At 37.0% G+C, this 19,634-nt stretch overlaps 1 protein-coding gene across 2 annotated transcripts in view; it reads right to left on the bottom strand.

Annotated features, from left to right (window-relative positions):
- Positions 1-19,634, bottom strand: part of MALT1 (MALT1 paracaspase) — a 49,532-nt gene that overhangs the window by 4,281 nt on the left and 25,617 nt on the right. For both annotated transcript variants that reach the window (XM_074355435.1, XM_074355436.1), the window contains 7 exons: positions 15,636-15,839; positions 9,057-9,234; positions 8,217-8,291; positions 7,761-7,888; positions 3,921-4,070; positions 2,108-2,265; positions 841-966 (listed from right to left, as the gene is read on the bottom strand). In XM_074355435.1, coding sequence (XP_074211536.1) covers positions 841-966; positions 2,108-2,265; positions 3,921-4,070; positions 7,761-7,888; positions 8,217-8,291; positions 9,057-9,234; positions 15,636-15,839 — 1,019 coding nt within the window. The remainder of the gene's footprint in view (positions 1-840; positions 967-2,107; positions 2,266-3,920; positions 4,071-7,760; positions 7,889-8,216; positions 8,292-9,056; positions 9,235-15,635; positions 15,840-19,634) is intronic.

Genomic DNA, 19,634 nt, shown 5'->3' with positions numbered 1-19,634 from the left:
TTGCTATTCAGAGTTGCCAAAATCACAACAACCTGGCGTTGTATTTCTGATGAAAAGTGAAAAGGTGTTTTCCAAGTAGTGGGGCTTGGGAAACTGCCTTCCCCTATTACTGGGGATGGGGATGATCTTTTAATGAAATAATAATCAGCTTTACATCTAGGTTAAAAGTTTAGCTGTTTTAAAAATATTACAAAATAATAATCCACAGTCATAGGCAGAGAAGTAGAAATGAATCACCTGATGGACTGAATTTCAAAGGTGTAAGGAGTGTAATCAGACTGGCTGTAAACTGGTGACAGCAGGTTTGACTGCTGTCCTCCTGTGGTTGTCGGCAGTGCCCACTTCACTCCCCAAGTTTTGGCCAATGCAGTCTATGGTCATGTGGCTATAAATAAATTAAAAACTCAAGTCCGGCAAGAATGTGCTTTAATTAGAAAGCTCAACCCTACAGACCGTGTACCATGTAGTTTCTGATTTGTAAGGTTAACAAGAAATGAAAAAAGATATAAAAAAAAAATCCAGTTCTATTTTGTAGAAAGTCACCGAACTAGGAAATGATTATTTGAAAACACTAAGATATTTTAGACTATGTGCTATGCCTCTGATTTAACAACGTGGAGCGCAGTCACATGCATTCTCACATACAAGTCCTCAGGTCACTATCAGGGACAGAATCCAATATGCAAAAGGCCACTCAGACTCACTGTTAATCAGTTCTCTGCTTCAATTTACACTCAGTGAGTGAGGCAGTACATCTATGGGCAAGGTTCACAGGCAAAAATGCATTTTCACTTTTCACAAAGTTTTCGCTTAGTAGTTATAAACAGGAAAAGTAATAACCTTTAATTTTTGCAGTGAGCTGAGTCTAGTATAGAGGCAGTGCTTGGGAAGATCCTTTGAGACTAAATAGCTGCCAGTTTCTTCAGGCGTCCCTTTATTTGCATCTTTTGGGTCAACGTCTAGGTCCTGTGAAAACAGGTAAATGGTATTAATGAAATCAACGAAGTCACAGTATTATGCATGACATAAAACATCTTAGCTGCTCTCTCAAGAACCGTGGTCTGAGTAGGTAATCCTTTATCCAGGGCTAAAGGTACAATGAAAGCCACACTCCAGATTAGTAACAGGAATTTTAAGTTCCTCACCAATACACCTAAAAAGTGACACCTGAAAGGACAGTTACTTTCAAGCTACTCCTAGAAGCACTTCTAAGCCTCCTCAAATTTCCTTTTTAGTTTGGAGCCCCATTAGTGTCTGACTCCTGGATTCTCTCCCTCCTTATTCATCACTCTGGGGAAGCACAAGGGGGATTTACGTCGTTTGTGTGTTTAAGAAGAATAAGAATAAATGGACACGCCAAAGGCAGTCCTTTCTTCTTCCTTCTTTTACAGCTGACCGCTGCCCAGAGCAGCAGATCTGCCCTGCAGCTCTGGAGAGAGGAAGCCTGCAGGCTCTGCTGCCCAGAGCCCGGAGACCCATCCTGGCCCAGCGCTGCTGGGACCGGTGGGCAGACCTGTCTAATTCTGGGGGTCAGTGCAGGCCGTTCTCTCTCACACTGAGCAGTGTCCTCTGTGAAGCCTTTATCAGAAGCAAAGGTGATGTTGTGGACTTGTTTTATTCCGTGCTTACTTCTCAACTTCAACAACTATGTAGGAAAGAGGGACGCTGTTTAGTGGCCAACATGAAGAACAGAACTAGACCTCTATTCTTCCAATATCCGGCGACAGCTTGACAGATAGGACTTGCACTGTTGTGGTGTCTTTTTGGAAACAATAGTTTTTAAAGGGAAATTATTCTGGACATACAGCACATTTTATTTCTTCCTATTTGATATTCTATTTAGGGTAAGGGAAATTAAAGCCCTCCTTCCTGGATGAACTTTAGACAGTCCTAAATTTGACATCTTTAAGGTATTTTGGCAATTAGCTTTTAAATATTTGACCATTTTTACTAAAATACAAATATTTTCATATATGTAATACATGTATTTCCTTTTTGTTATCAACATTTTAGTTTTCAAAAATTTAGTCTCTAGTAAGGATATATCACTATATTTTATTAAAAAAATTTTTTTCCCGTTATATTTTAAATAAAAGGAGAGACTTACAAGTGGAAAATCAGTGACATAGGCATCGCACACTAATATATCAGGCGGCTTGTGGAGAATACTTGTGTAGATTATCATGACGTTGGAAAACTCAGCTGCAAATCCTAACTGAATCTGCACCCCACATTGAAATTTAAGACACATACTTTCTGGAAGTTCTGAAAAAGAACCGTAAGAAAAAGTTATAAATGTTTAAAGAATGCTTGTTACGTTTTCTCATAAGCAGCAAACATTTACAGGGCAAAATACAGTGAGAGCTACTTCTTTTGCTTAAAAATCTTCTATAACTAACATTGTTTGAAGGCACACACACACACACACTCGGTTAAAAAAAAAAAAAAAGGAGGAAAAAAGCCCAATATTCTGCTGGCTAAGCAAATAGAAATCTTTTATTTTCTATTTTCTTACAGTTCCTGTCCCTTTGCATACATAATTTTTATAGTGGTCATCAAAAATATACATATAATTGTAGATATATTTTGTAGGTATATTTTCACTTCATGAAAATAATTTTTTAATAAAGCATAATGTCACTGAACACTTTAACAATTCTGAATATCTGTGTTTTTTTTTCTATCATAGTATTTCTGATATAAATTTAATGCTTTAGGATTGTTGGATACAGCTATTTGGTTTCTCACCTATGTGATAGCTTCTTGTTTTTACAGAATATAAATAGTTTCACATATTTCCAAAACAAGGTTAATAAAATGCATATCTGATGGGATTAGAAAGGAAATACACCACCATAGTTTCAGTTTTCCTTTCTCTGATTACTACTCGTTTGCCATTTGCTATATTTGTTTCTTAATTATTAATATATTCTCACTGTATTGTTGAATTTGCATCCTTTTATTAGAGGGGGTTTAATGTTTTTGTTTTACCATTCTGCACGAGTTCTTTATTATAAATTATTATCTACATATCACTTTGGTACAAATACTTTGACCTTTTCAATTTATAAAAGGTTTTGTTTACTGTTGATCTTTACTACTGTAGTTTTGTTACTATTGTTATTTAGAGGTTTTTTTAAAGAAAAAAATCAATTTCAATTATCCAATTATCTGGAACGCTGAGATAATTATGGCATTTTACATTTTAATGTGCTTCAATGTTAATTTACTAAAACTGTATCTTAGGGAACAGACTTATGAAAAGAAAGATTACACAGGAGTTCAATCAATACAATTAATTTTTAATTATCCACTTAATGTATCCACAGCATAGGGATTTGGGAATTACAGAGAATTCAAAAACCATTATTTCAGCCAATAATTTAAACTTTTTACTAAATTATATCGAATGACCAAAGGTAATTATGTTGCAGATGATTTCTGCATCACTTTCTCTTGTTCACCAACCCACGGGTTCATGTGTCCAGGAGAGAGAATGCTCAGTGATGCTCAGTAATAACTACAAGCATCCAGTCTTTGCCGACCACCATGTTTGTGTCTTTCCATGTGATCTCATTCACTATCAACAACCCTAACAAGAAAGTAATATTTCTTGTCCCCATTTACAGATAACATGTTTATCAAGTCATAGAGACAGGCTCAGAACCTGGGCCTGTCTGATTTTTGAAACAGCACACTTCAACAGCTCACAGTGTATATTGGGACTGTATATTGGACAAATTGAAAATTATTTTAAAAACAAAAAAATTGAAATATTTTGATTTTACCAAATGTGAAAATAATGGGTTAAATATTTTCATCACAAAATTAGGTGGAAAGCTGTATATTCAGAAGAAAAAACATTTCATGATTTAAGATAAACATTACACAAAGAGTTAAACAAACAGACTTTACTGTACCATGTGCCTTGGCCCACTGGAGATTGCGCACCAGAGATTCTGCAGAATGTGCTGCTCCCTGTATTGGGTCAGTAAGTGCTCTCTTTTCAGATAAACTACTTCGAATCTCTAGAGCCTGTTTGCCTTTGGTAAGGTGACACTTACCCATATCTAAAAGATAAGAAGTAAATATTATTTTTAAGACCACATCCTTTCACTTAGGCCAAGGACTCTCCTACAAATGGGGCATAGTCTCACTTACTCACTCAAGAGATACTCACCAAGCACCTACTATGTGCCAGGCATGGTTGAAAGTGTGAGGGATACGGCAGTGAGCAAACAGATTAAAACCATTGGACCAGCTCACTTCTAAAAGACCCCTTCCTGGCTTTTATCTTCTATAATGCTATTAATGAATCTCTACTATTCTAAGCATTGACAATCACAAAAAGCTGAAGGGATATTTCTTCACTGAAAGGGCAGCCATGATAACTTTGTCTAGTCTGTTGAGAAACACATTCTGTTTATAAACAAATGACTATGTGGCTATGAGAGAGGTAAGGTATCACGCTGTCTTTACTCAAATTTCCTTATTTTTAAAACAGGAAATAATGTGTTAAAACTACCAATATGGGTGGAGCACTTCTGCTGCCTTCCCCTGACCCAAAGTAACCAAATACTGTGCATATTCCCTTGATTTTTAAGTTTTTACTAATGTGTAGCTGTCAATAAATAGCACGTGCCAACATTTTAGGTTTAGACATAAAAATGTTACACATATACTTCCGTAATATCATTCAACATGGTTTAGAGACTTACGAATATTGACAAATCCCAATTTAAATTTATAAAACCACATCATATAATTCTACATGAATAAGTTACAATAAATTAATCCTATTTCTGAATATATTAAATCACACGTTAATAAAGTAATATCTAGTCTTGGGAAAGTACTTACTGGGAAAAAAAGACAAAACTCTAAGACTTTATCCCTCTTATTCAGAAAAAGATTCCAAATGTGTTTGTCTTTCATGATAAGGTCAGAGAACGCTAGAGAGATGGAGAGAGAAAGAGAAAGATAATGGGAGGGAGGAATCTATCTTTAACAATCAAGAATTAACTCTAAGTTACATCAGCATATTGGCGGTTAAGGAGGGAGGCTAAGGGTTGTGAGCATATGTGAAAGTTATACTGTTATAGGAGAGAAGATACAGAAATCAGCTTCTAAAAAAGATGAAAAAGGAAAAATGAGCCAAGTAAAAACTTAAATGGTTAAAATAGGTACAAAAAGCCCATGATAAATGTAGTTGAATTAAATTTTCTAGTTGAAATACAAAGATAGTCAGACTGGATTTAAAAAATCTATTTATTCTAAATGTGAAAGCATCAGCATTCCTTTTAAAACCAGAAGTGAGGCAAGAGTGTCTACCACCACTACTTTTATTCAATAATGTCTCAGAGGTCGCAGCTAGTACAAGGACATACCAGAATTCCACTAAATCAGTAAGAAAAGCAAAAACACTACAATAGAAAAATGGACAAAAGACATGAGCAGATTTTCACATAAGAGGATATACATATTGCCATTAAAAACATTGAGATGCTCAGTACCACTAACAATCAGGAATACCCAAACCAATACCACAGTGAGATACTACTTCACATCATCTGATTGGCAAAAATGAAAAAGCCTGACATACGAAGTGATGGAGAAAGTGCAGATTCACACTGGCTCTTGTATATTATGGGGAAGTGGGGTTAAGTGTAGGTTGGTGCAACTATTTTGCAAAACAGTTTGGCATTCTCTCTGAATACTGACAAATCCTATGACCCAGTAATTCCAAATTCTAGATTTATACCCCAAAGAAACTCTTGCATACACACTCCAGGAAACATATTAAGAGAATTTTACAACAGCCATGTGCATGACGGCAACAACCCAGATGTAATTCAAATGTCCATCAACAGGAGAGCAGCTGCAAAAATTGTAGTATATTTGCACAGTAGAATAGTATACAGCAGATAAAATGAACTACAGTCATGTAACAATATGGATTAATCTTAGCAATAGAACATTAACTGAAAAAAATTAAAGTCCCAAAAGACTACACAGAGCATAATCTTTTGATAAAGTTAAAAACAAAGTTAAAATATACATACTTTTGTGGATATATATAAATTCAATAAAACTATGTAAGAAACAAATCAAAGCTTTAGAATGATGCTTATCATGTAAGGGGGCAAGGAAAGAGATAGAAGGAACATATAACTGGATGTAGTTTATCATCTAGGTCTGAGATTCATGTTGAACATCCAATTAACAATAAAAACTGTCAGAAGTATGTTCCAGGGTAATTATCATTAAAAATAATTATATCTCTATAAACATTTTTTTTCTAGCAGGAATTTTATAGAGCAAGATGGTTTTCAGGTACCTTAAATGTCACCCTGCCAGAACTAGTTAGGAAAGGAAAGAATTTATTTTGAAATTTCAATCACCTTAACAATAAAACTCTCTGGAGTAGTAAACAAACAAAAAAAATCAAAATCTGGAGTCACAGATTGATAGTTATGGCTTACAACAGCAACCAGTTTATTTCATATTTTGTTTCACTTGCACACAATTGAAGCTGGAAAGGTGGCTTTTCTCCCTCAACTGTCTGGCCTATGATCTTTGAATATTTTAATTTTTTCCAAATACTTTAAAGTTATCCAGAAGATCCAAAGTTCAAATATATAATAGAGCATAAATAAAAATATAATCCAGAAGTTCAAATAGAAACAGCACATACTGGGATGCCATTCACTGCTGTAACTACAGAATTTAGTGTATGGCTGAACTGGTGCTTTTTTATTAAGTTTTAATACCATTAATGCATCTTGAAGTCTAAAATTAGAATACAACATTTGAGTCTCTGAAGTACCTTCACAGATCTCACTTTGAAAATAAATGATATACACCAAAGGCTTTAATTTTTTTTTTTAAGCACCAGAACCTTCAAATGAGAGCTTAAATAGAAGCTCACACAATATGTAAAACAGATAAAAGCAGAACTTCTTTGGCTGAAGGAGGGCCAAAGCCCTGTTTGTCTACATTAAAAGGGAAAGTGGTTAAGTCGAATGACCCAGCTAAGGGATCTACACTGAAAAAGACATGAAAATAAACGAATGTGACTAGTACAGGTAGTGAAACACTCAAATACTGTATATTCAAACTGCCATCTTTGGAACATCCATGAAACTCCCGTTTTTCTAGTGAGCCAGTTTGCAAGTCTGATATGACTTATAAAACAGCCATTTCAAAAAACACCTGTCAATCTACTGATGTAACGTGCCTATTCCGGCCCTGGCAGGAGCAGAGCACTATGCTAGGCAGGTGGGGAAGGAATGCAAGGAAATGGAAGATGTGGTGTTAGACGTCTGGGATCATGTCCTTAAAGCAGAATTTTAAAACTAAGTACATCAAGAGAAAAAAAAGAACCCAGCTTTTTCCCACAGGGCCTCAGAATTTCTGTAAAGTTTCATCTTTCTGATCCTGAAAGAGGATGCTCATTGGACAATTTTTTTTTTTAATCAGTAGACTGGGCAGCATCAGGCACTAGGCGTGAGCTCTGAGGTCAAGGTCAAGAGCTCCGAGGATTACACTTCATTTATTTCACAACTGTGTCTGGGATCAGCCTTGTAGTTCAGGTAATGCTACATAGATGGCAGGTAGCTGAGCCCATAGGAAAGAAGGAATTAAACAGGGGTGTTGCTGGACATTTTATATATATTTCCAAACCTGCACAGTAATAGTAGGAATAAAATAATTACCCAACAGAGAACCCTGAGGGGCTTTCTCTTTAGTTTTTATTTTACCTTCTGCAACTTCATCCAGTAACACAGTAATTTTCTTCTCTTCTAATAATCTATCTTTCAAAAATTTCATGAAGATTCCATTTGCCAATCCAGAATGCTGTATTTCAAAAGCTTCTGCTCCTTGACACCTGAAAAGAAAGAAATTTTTAAAAAAGCGAGCACCTGCCACACACGAGGCTTCCACAAATACCGGTGAGCCTCACATGCGCTCTGGCTTCTCAGTGACACCCTAATTACACAGCTAATCTTTAAGCGAGAACTAAATGCTCTCGTGCTTATTAAAAAGAAGAGGCCAAGATATGAAGTGCCAAAGTCAATTACTTAACATTTTTTATCAAGAGTATCAAGGAGGCAAATTTATGCTTCGGTGTCTATGGATATTTCTAGGCTCCTACAATCAAAATGAAGTCATCAAAGAAGGCAGGAGTCTTCCACATAAACATGAAATTTTCTTACGTGGCGTATCCAAACACAATATTGGCAGTGACTTTCAGTGCATCCAAGATTGGAATGGTATCATCGTAGTCATTTCTATTAAGAAGGCAGGAGGAGAGAAGGACAGATATAAATAAGTTAAAACAGTGTTCTTAAAAAAAGAACAACCCCCCCCAAACCCCAGCATTCTTAAAAGAGAATAAATAATAATAGAATAGCATCACATATTTATTATATTACACATAATTTAAAATTATAGACTCAAAACTCCTTTATCTAGTCAGCTACATGTTTACCAGAAATAATCCGGGGCTCCTACACTGCTGAGACAGCAGAGAATCGCACCTTTTCTCTTGTTAGCTTTAAGGCTGGAGTTACATTTGAACTCGGGCACTAGACTTGGACTGGTGAATTCTGAGCAGGCAAAAAATTACATCTGAGTAGAATTATCATTGATTCTATTCCTTACTAACACAATGGCAGACAAATGGGATCCAAATCTTCAAACCTCTGGTTCAGCTCAACTTTCTACGTCTGCAAGACCAGGACTAACTAGAGGCCCCAACTCTAACTCCTGGAGGGATGGCTGCGGTGATTACTGCAGACGTCTGAAGGCATTCTGAAGAGCTGTGTCTTTTCTAGTCTGAGTAACTACCCATGCCCTTTGTTTTAGAGCAGATAGGAAAAAGCTAAAATAAACACAGAAAATATTTTTCCTCTGGTTTTCTTAATTAGTTTCAGTTTATAATCTGAAATTCACAAAGTAAGTGGTTCCCAGCACTCACAGGTTTGCCTTAAATAGCAACCATAGCAAGTTAAATCTAACTCCCACCAGCTCCATTTAAAGACAGGACAGTGTACCTTTTCCTGCACATATCCAACAGGAACACATTGAGGCCAGTTTCTTTTTCTTGCATCAATTTCAGTATATTCTGTACACACAGGCAGTTTTCAGACCTGTATGGATTTGGAGCATCAACAGGGACCATAAAGCTGTTCCCAAAGTTTTCATAACCATGTCCGGCGTAATATAATAGTCCTGAAAAGCAAAAAAAGAGAGATGGCATTCTGAAATGCTGCACTCTTAAAAAATGACTTATTTTCTTGAAGTTAATGCAAGCTTCCTTAAGAGAATGCAACTATAAACAAACTCAATGTTAACTGAATTTGCATTAAATTATTTGGGCAATAGTCTTCATTTAAGGATCAAAGTTTAAACCATCAAGATGCTATCCTGAAGTATATTTTAATTCATAAAAATAACATATCTGTAGCCAATGGTATAACATGGAATGCAGTTTTATCGCATGATGTTTAAAAACAAAAAAGGCTAAGGACTTCTTTGGACACATTTGTCTGCTCTGCTCTATGCTCTGAATTAATCATCTAAAATTTGGGTTAGTTTTAGTGTTCAATAGATGAGTCATTAATTCTTTACTGAGAAATGGTACTATAAAAACTGCACCAAACAACTCTGTTTAGAACTAAACTCTGTTTAGAACTAAACTCTGTTTAGTTGTTTAGGAAAAAAAATCAGTGTGCGCTTAAAAAAATATTTGACAGGAATACTTGTGAAGACACATTCTCCTAAGCATGTAATCTCTAGAGCCCCTTCATTTGCTCTCCCAATATCCTGGATGGTGTTCTAAAGTAAACATACAAAGGCATTTCCATAGGGAACAAAAAAAGCTAATTCTCTGTGGTTGCAGCTCCATCCCAGAGCAAGAAATGTGGCTTCAAACAGTAAAGAGAACTTGCTTCCTTTGGTCCCAGAGGGCAGGATTAGGTCGACTACTTTCATTGAACTATTATTTAAATGAGAAGAATGGTTCTTTCATGTGTAACATTTTAGGTTAAAATAAAAAAAAGACAAGATAGACACACCCATTTACTCAGTGTGGGTTTATTCTACCTCAGATGTGCCCTGAATATTACCATGTAGGCGGTGAGGAAAGTGAAAAAGAAGTGGAGACAGTTCCTGGCCCTGAGGATCTTGCAGCTCATTCATACAGTATTTATCTGTCTGCAAGGACATGTGTATTTATTGGGACAAATCATATGCCTATAAGGACAATTTGTATCCAGAACATATAAGGAACTCTTCAATTCAGCAGTAAAAGACAACCCACTTTAAAAATGGGAAAAATGTGAATGAACATTTTTCCAAAGAGAATATAAGCACATGAAAAGCTGCCTGACATCGTTAACCACTAGGGAAATGCAGAACAAAACAATGAGATGACACTTTGCGCTTACTAGGATGGCTATAATCGAAAAGGCAATAATAACAAGTGTTGACAAGGATGTAGAGAAACTGGAAACCTCATTTATTTCTGGCAGGAATATATAATAGTACCGGCATTTGGGAGTTAGGCAGTTCCTCAAAAAGTGAAATTCAGAACTATTTGACCCAGCAATTCCACTCCAAGGTATGTATCCAGGAGAACTGAAAACATGTGTCCACACAACAATGTGTACACGAATTTTCACAGCAGCATCATGCATAATACCCAAAAAGCGGAAAACACCTAAGCGTCCATCTGCTGGTAAGTGGATAAACAAAATGGGCTCCATCCACACAACGGAAGGTTATCCAGCCATAAAAATAGAGCTATAACATAGATGAACCTTGAACACACTGTGCCGAGTGAAGGAAGCCAGGCACCAAAGGACGCATATGGAGTGATTCCATTTATATGAAATGTCCTCAGGAGGCGAATCCAAAGAGACAGAAAGGTTTGCAGCACCAGGAGTCTGGGGTAAGGAGGACTGGGAAGTGACTGCTAAGGGATGTGGGGTTTCTTTTTGGGGTGATGAAAATGTTCTGGAATCAGGTGACTGTGCAACTCTGAACGTACTAAAAACCACTGAATTGTATACTTGAAAAGAGTAAAATTTTGAATACTCTGTCAAGTATTCAAAAATCTGACTCTGTTTCCTTTGGTCTCTCTGCTGCTTCTAGAACAAGATAGGCTTATTTTTCACCTTCCTGCTCAAGTCACTCTCCTTTCCATCTCCCCAAATTCTAACCAAGGCCCAGAACCCTCAGCAGGTTACCCCCTGGTCTCCAGCTTTCTAACACACCTCAGCCTCCCCGTGCTGGGAAACACTGCAGCAGCGCTCCTGACACTTAAAACCACGTATTGGCGTATTTTATGGACGTTTTACGGTTCTACGTAGATGTGGTTTCTCAGATAAAGAATAATCATAATAAAGACATTAACTTTTTACATGGCATTTTCATGGCTTTCAAAGCATCTTCATATACATAATCTGATTTTAATCCGTATAATCTTGAAATGACCTATTTTATAGATGAGAATTAAATTTAAAAGGAATTTGCTTAAAATCATATAGCTGATAGGTATTTGGATTCCATATATAGTGTCCCGCCCCCACCCCTAGTACATTAGGGACTTACAATTTTGAGAGCATAGATCATGTTCTTTATTTTCTGTATCTCCCTCAACGCCTAGCATACTCCTAATCTGGGCTATGGATATAACAGGAACTCAGTAAATACTTATGTGCATCAAACTAACAACGCAAACTGGTCAGGACAGAGGTAGATTTGGGGACTTTCTATAAAGAATCTGACTTTCAGTAGAAATGGTACTATTCCTACAGCTGATGTTACTAAGAGACAGCCAAGCAGAAAGCGTGGGTATTGCTCCCGCTGTATCATTTAATGCATCTGGTTCAAGTTACGACTTGACTTGGGAGAAGAAACTGCAAGGGAAGGTTTGGCCTCCACCATCCAGGAAAAGTTAAGTGTGGTCCAATACTTAAACGTTGTATGCTCGGCTCTGCAATCACTGAAATTAGGGTACTTACCAAAAAAACCTTTTCTCCACCCCAGAATGATTCATGAAAAGTATAACAAGCATTTTTATCAAAGCTTACATATAAATTACACTACAGGAGATTAAGCATTTTTATGTAAAATAACTAGACCAAATCACTGAATCTTTAAAATTCCATCTCTAGTACTGCTTGTTCGTTTAATTAACTTACTCCCATGACTCAAGGATAGAAGGACAAAACAGGTATCTTCTAAAATGTCAAAAAATTCAATGTGGTTAGAAATATGATCCTATAAATTACATCTTTGGGGAATTTTATTTCTTGGGAATATGATTTCCAAGAATATAGCTTGTCACAGATATTAATTGTCTACACAGAAAAGAACTGTTTAAATGGAAGACTTTCCCTCTTGAGTTAAACTGCAGTGCACCCAGCACAGCGCTCTGATTAAAACATCCATCACCACCACCGACCTGCATAGCACTTAGGCTGTGCCAGGCACTGCTCGAAGGAAGCGCTTTACTTATTTTGTGTAATCCTCACAACACATCCCGTAAGGAGGCAGGTGGTATCATCATCCCCTCACAGATGTAGAAACAGATGCTGAGAGGTTTAACAGCTCACCCACTTTCAGACGACTAATAAGTGATAGAACCGAAGTCAGATGCCGGCCAGATTAACTACTGCCCTATGTTACATCGTCTCTTTATCGTCTATCGCTGGCTTTCTAGTTAACTTTACTCTCAAAATATAACATGTCAGTGTACTGGGTTTTCATTATTTCACTACACTATCACTTTATAAACCCCTTCTTTTTCTCCAAATGAAATCTTATGCTGAACCTTAATACGTAATAATGGATGAAAGCTGGGTTTCTCTACTGAGGCCTGAAATGGAATGCGTTATCCAAATCCCCCTTCTAACGATGAAGGAAAACCTGAATTCAGGACGTTACAACCAAAAGCTACAATTTTTTGAGCACTCTTAGCGTGCCAGGCACAGGGGTAATTGTTTTATCTTACTTGTTCTCTAACAACCTCATTAAGTCTGTCCATTTTATAAATCCTCTGTGGCTTAGAGAAGTGAAGTAACTTGGTCACAGGCACACAGCTGGTCAGCAGAAAAGCCTGGACGGTGAGCCCGGGGCTGGTTACTCTCAGGTCCCTTGTTCAACCACTGAGTTACTCTGAAGTGAATGGCTCCTCTAGAGTGAATAAGGCTCCTGGCATATTCTGACCGGGCTCCTTTAATCTTCTCTATAAAAGCACAGCTCAGCTTCAGCAAGTGATGAATGCAGGAAGCCGTTAAGTGGGGTGGGTATCAGGCCAGTTACTCGCTACCCTAGTATCTACACAAGATAACTGGAAATCTTTATCCTTATTTATCTTCAAGGACATGTAGTATATAAGTCAGTTACTTCTGTTCTTAGATTGTGTTTTTAATGTTTATGCATGTCTAAAAATGAGTTACGTATTTTCTGTTCTGTTAAATTTTATTTCTTTTACAAACCCCTGGGCAATATAAAACAAGAGGGCATAAACTTGAGTGCCGATTTCCACATCACCGCTGTTCATGCTGAAATTCCTAGGACTCTGCTTCTGCCTCCCCGCACCCCCAAAGTGTCCTACTCCCCTGGGGCTGTCAGCTGGACGGAAGGGCACAGTCCAGGGAAATGCCTACGCCCTCAGGCCTCTACCACACTTACATTGAATGTAGATGTGTCTGATGTTTGGGATAGTCACAATACTTCAAAATATAATGCAGCCACCCTGTTAAGACATGAATCAGTAGGATTTAAACATCTTTCTAGCTTTCTTAAGCTGCCACTTTGCTTTAATATGCCTCTTTATTCCATATTCCAAGTTGATGTCAAGGCAAAGCTTCAGCATAAGCTGAACTCTTCTTGCCAAAACCTAATTATTTCTGGTTCTCAACTTTGCAGGGGCAATTACAAGTTTTGATTTAAAAAGCCAAACAAAAGACATAAAGCCAAAGTGACAAAAACATCAGTAAGAAATGAGAATAAATAATCAAGTAAATAATTCTTCATATAATTCCCTGACTCTTAAAAATACTTCACCAATCCCCAAACCTAAGTTGGTTAATATTTTCCCTTTCACCTCTTTACTTTCGGTGAAGTTTTAGAAGGCTTTTCCTGTTTAAGCTGTCTGTGCACTTTTTAAACTGAAGTATGGTCAGTTTATAATGTTGTGTCAATTTCTGATGTACAGCATAACCTTTCTGTCATATACGTACATATATTCATTTCACATTCTTTTTCATTATAGGTTACTGCAAGATATTGAATATAGTTCCTTGTGCTATAGAGTAGAAACTTGTTTACAGCCATGCACTTAAACTGAGAAATTACATAATATAATGAACCAACCATCTTAGTGTAGACTAAAGATATAATCAACTCCAAAAGGGCACATTTGTATTATATTTTCTATCATATTTTCATAAGAAAAATTAATGGATTCACCCAGTCAATCACTTTATATACTCATAAATAAGATTATATTATTAAAATGTCAGCATAATAGTTGAAATCCCAAATCTGAGGTATTTACTTTGATTCATTTGTGTATACTTAAGAAATTCATTTAAGACTTAAGATTTTAACTTTCCCCATCCCATATGTAGTAATGTGTTAAATCCTGAAAAAAAAAATCATTTTTCTTCTGTAAAAATTCTACTTTGAGACCCTCCAGCAATTCTACCCAGCTTACCTCATTGCATCAATCTAATTATAAATAAAAAGGCTAAATTTAGAAAATTGAGTAAAATAATCGGAAAGATATAGAAGCCAAATTGATGCTTTTTGTTTATTGGTGCATCCTAACAACAGGCCTGGAAATGTCACTTTCCTGGCAGTCGGGTGTTATTGCACAACGGTGAACACAACTCTGAAAAACACGGCTCAGACGAGCTCGGCAGCTGGCCACCCCATGCTTGTCGCTGTGCCCAGTAAAAGAAAGAAATTACCAAAGAAATGACTTACTGCTGACAGTGTGTTCTCTCTTCACAGAATCTTTAGCCTGTCAGTGTTCTTAATATATTTAAATGAAAGAATGAGAAGAACCATTAAAAATTGACAGTTAGGGGGTCCACCTTTAACTGTTTCTGGATAGAACTTCAGTTTCTGATCATTTTCATATACCTCCTTCACCAACATTTCCTTGTTAAATTCTAGTCCCCACAAAAAGGCCAGAAATACTGTGCAACAGTTAGAAGAAGGAAGGAAACAAACATGTGGAATGCATATTCGGTGACAAACCTTTTATACTCCAAACACATACACTATAATGTTTTACACACATGAACATACAATTTGCTATCTGGTCACTGAACTTGACTAGAGCTCTTGTAGTCAGTAAAAAAAACCAATCACATAAGATAGGTAAGAATTCTAATAAGAACAGCATTGTTTTTGACAAAACAGACATGAAAATGAAGACATCAAGTGAGTTAGTCATGGAACGAAGATCAAATCTATCTTTTATAACAAGAATAAAGCTCTTCAGTTCAGTGACGTGTTTACCATACCTTTCTCCGATTTTTAACTCTTAACCTAATTTGCATAATGAAAAGAACAATGGGTAATTATAAAACCAAAGATTATAAATATCTTACCATATACTCCTTTGTCTAAAAGTAGTAAAAATTCATCCACAGCGTTACGCATCTCATATTCAGTAAGATCCAACAGGGAAACAACTTTGAAATCGAGCTGTCTTAACAAGTTGGTCAGTTCATACACATCTACCAAAGGAGCTTTAAGCTTGGGGTGCTCCCAGTAATTCATGTTTCCTATCAAAAGAGCAACCTTGTCCTTTGCTGTTAAAAAAAAAAAAAGGTGGGGGGTAGAATTTAAAGGATATAAAAATTAAAATCTATGGAAATGGCATTATTATAGTAAAGTATGCTCTACAAATAAGATTTCATTATTATTTAATTTCATTTTAGAGCTGTTACTTCACGCAGGGGACCAACACTCTACTGAGGAATACAGAGGCTGATGAATCAGACAACTGAAATTAAACTTGATTGATGCTTTTGAGAACCAGGCAAAATATATTAGCTGTATATAAAACATAATGGTAACTAATAGTAAAGTAATACGTCTACTGAATTACAACAGAGGGAAAGAATATAACATTCAACTAGACTTTTAGTGCAAATTTAAACAAGGAATGTTTAGAATTGGGTTCCCATCAAATTAGATTCAGTTTTGCTGGCAATGGAAGAGGCTAGAAACAAAAGAAATACCAAAAAGAGGGACAGGAAGAACTCCCATCAGAGCAGCTAAGGGGAAATACCAAAGAGGAAAGAGAAGCTGGAGTTTAACAAATACTGTATTTTTATATTTTCAGTTGACGTAATGTCTCCTCTTAGCTTCTTAAAAAAAAAAACTCCTCTTTGAATGAGATGCGGCTATCTTGGGCTTCTCATATGAATTACCTTTCTGACCCTAGTGAAATGAGGCTTTGCTCAAAGGCGTGGTCTCATACAAAGAGTTCTTCTGTTTGTAAGGGACAAAAAGATCCACACTTACGCCTTTAAAAGTACAAGCTCGCTTAACAGGGTACACACTTGTCCAAAAGAGTTGCGGGAGGCTGAACATTGCTTAGGGCTTAAGAAGTCTTCTGAATTGTACCTTTACTAGTTGGGGGTGGGGTTAGGCTGAAGACTTGAGGCCCCGCCAGGACAATGGGAACCTGTTATGGAGTATTTCTCAAGGGCTGGCAGTGGGGTGTGTGCAGCACACGCTCTGGTCTAAATCCGTGATGGAGACACCAGGCAGGGAGCAGCGGAGAAGTTGTAACAGGAGCACAGGGTAGTCCCAGCCGGCTGGCTGAACAGCCAGCTCCTGACACTGGCCAGGACCGGGTGACCAACCTCTGTCACAAAGTGCTAAGTAGCTTATTTATAAATTAATATGAACACTACTCTTATGCAGTTGAAACAGACACAAATAATCACATTGCTGACTCAATGTCCACCATATATAATTTCAGATGTTCAAAATCATTAAGATGATTAAACTTCACCAAAAATCTCTTTGGAATGTTTTCTCTTTCCACAAGAACAATTAAGCCTAGGGTTAAAAAAAAGGTCTGGAGAAAAACTTGCACTATTTTGAAGAATGTGACTCTCAAAGTGGCAGAAAACCCCACCTTCTGAAGAGTCTAAATACTTTGCTGTCATAAGATCTTTACTCTATATTTACACTTTCAGAGATTTCTTACACATTGCTTACTCTATAGGTGTACACATTTTTGAAAAAAATGAAATGGTAGCTAAGCCTCATTTCGAATTCAATTTGTAAGTCATTTCAAGTCCTGTACAGATAACTGCTTCTTTTATCCCAAAGAAAAGGCCAATTATCAAGACTATTTAATAAATAAATAAATAAAGACACAAAACTTCTATTAAACTGCCTTTAGCTATAAAACTCAGTTTAAAAAAAGCTAAGAATATTCAGGATGGATTTCAACAGGAGGTAGTGTAAGACTTATCACTTTAATTGTTTTTTTAAGTTTCTTAAATAAACTCGAAATGTACTCTTACATCAATTAACCTACCATATAGCAAGATATTAGCTGGCTAGTCCCAAGGAAAAAATTTCAGTGCATTGTTTTGTGAGCCCATCAACCTCATTAGGGTTCAGAGCCAATTTCAGTACAGTGATGGACTCACTTCAATCTACTCCTAAGTGAGAGGAAGCAGAGAATGTGTCACTGCTGGTTCATATCATTACAGCCTGAATCATGGGGTTCCCAATGTGATTCAGGTAGTAAAGTGTCTGTAAATCACAGTGGGGTTTTTGGTGGCATTTATCATAATTTAATTATAATATATATCCTAAACTAAGTTTTACTGACAGAAAACAAGTATCAGGTATGTTATAGAAAAAAAAAATCACTGCGGTCTTTGGGGGGGAAAAAAGCAGTTGTCAAACTAAGCATCCATCACAGGCTGTTTCTGCTATGATCAATTTTTTTATTCACTGGTTTTGTTCTCTGCTTGGAAAGAACACTTGGTATAATTTATAGAAGGCAAGAATTCAATAATTTGAGAACTACATGGTTTAAGATGTATGCATCAATAATTGACCATAACTCTTTAAAAACTTTTCCCCAACGATATATATATATTTTTAATGGAGGTACTGGGGACTGAACCCTGGACCTCCTGCATGCTAAGCATGTGTTCTACCACTGAGCTATTTTCCTGTCCACCCCCAAGATAACTTTTAATAGCTAGTTCCTAAAATGTCTTGGGGCATTTTCTAGAGTTTAACTTACCTGCCCACTCCTGAATGACAGGTGAACCGGAGTGTATTTAGAATAGAGAAGCAGACTGCAGTGGTGGAAATAAGAGATGACAAACTCTTATTCCAGGAATTAGTTGTATAGAAGGGGAAGGAAAAATCAGACTTCAGACACAGGACAGAGAAAGAAACAGTAAAATTTGAAGTTGAGGAGGTAAGAGTGAGGAATCAAAGAAAACTTCAAACTAGCAACCATATAGGTGACATGATTTTCAAGTGATAAAGTACATGGAAGAAAGTTTCTGTAGAAAAACATTTACTGTAAGGGCCACCCACAATTTCTTGAACACAAGCCATTTATTAGAAAAAGGAAACACAGACACCAGTTGGTTAAGCAATTGAATAAAACCACTTCAGAAAGATCTATGTTAACTACATGATCCTAGATATCTTCCAAAGCTAATGACATGTATTCTTTAAAATAATATGTATTAAGTGCTACAAACTGTTAAAAAATAAAAAAACCTTTGGCCATCCATCAAAAATTGAGTATTAACATCAAATCTGACTGGTTGAATATACAGTCCTTGTTAGTCTCCTGTATCAAGTCTTTTAATTTCTATGCCCTACAAGATAAAGTCCCAAGTTCCTTAGTCTGGCAAACAAAGCCATTCACACTCTAGTCCGTGCCTCCCTTTCCAGCTGTGGTAAAAGACGGCCCCGAGGAACCATGGTATCCTTGTCCCCACACAGTGTGGTCACCCTCACCCTGGCCCTGGCCCCGAATCTGGGCTGCCCTGGGATTCTTTGAACATAATGCAGTGTGACACTCTGCCACTTCTGGGTCTAAACGTTAAGAAGTGCTGAGAGCTGCTGGTTTGAGGATTCAGCCAATGTGAATTCACATTGTGAATTCAGTAAATGTGAAGAAATTTAGCTACCTGGCGACACCATGTGGGGAAGGAGGGGCGAGGGAGGAGGTGAAGCAAACCGAGATTATTACAGGACAGGAAAACACGGGTGCACATGCTCTTTTAAAGAGCAGCCACTAATTGGCCAAGATTGACAGCTATCACTCAAAAGCTACTACTTCAAAAGAATCTAGAAATCTAAATTTTTACATGCTATCTGATCAGTGGCAACTGATTCTAACTGTTAAAAAGCATTGTATAGGCTACCCTCTTCCCCCCTAATAAGTGCCCTTTTCTCCATGGCCTGCAGCAATCTCACACATGCCACCCTCAGTGGTACTGGACTCCACCTCTGTGCTGAGGACACTCAGAACAGTTTCTCGGAGGATCCTGGCCCCTCCGTAGAGTTCCAGACCCACATGCACAGGTGCCTGCTGTTTATCTTGG

The sequence above is a fragment of the Camelus bactrianus genome, chromosome 30 (genome assembly GCF_048773025.1).
Source record: "Camelus bactrianus isolate YW-2024 breed Bactrian camel chromosome 30, ASM4877302v1, whole genome shotgun sequence".
Classification (NCBI taxonomy): Eukaryota; Metazoa; Chordata; class Mammalia; order Artiodactyla; family Camelidae; genus Camelus; species Camelus bactrianus.
This window is presented reverse-complemented; position numbering and strand designations above follow the sequence as displayed.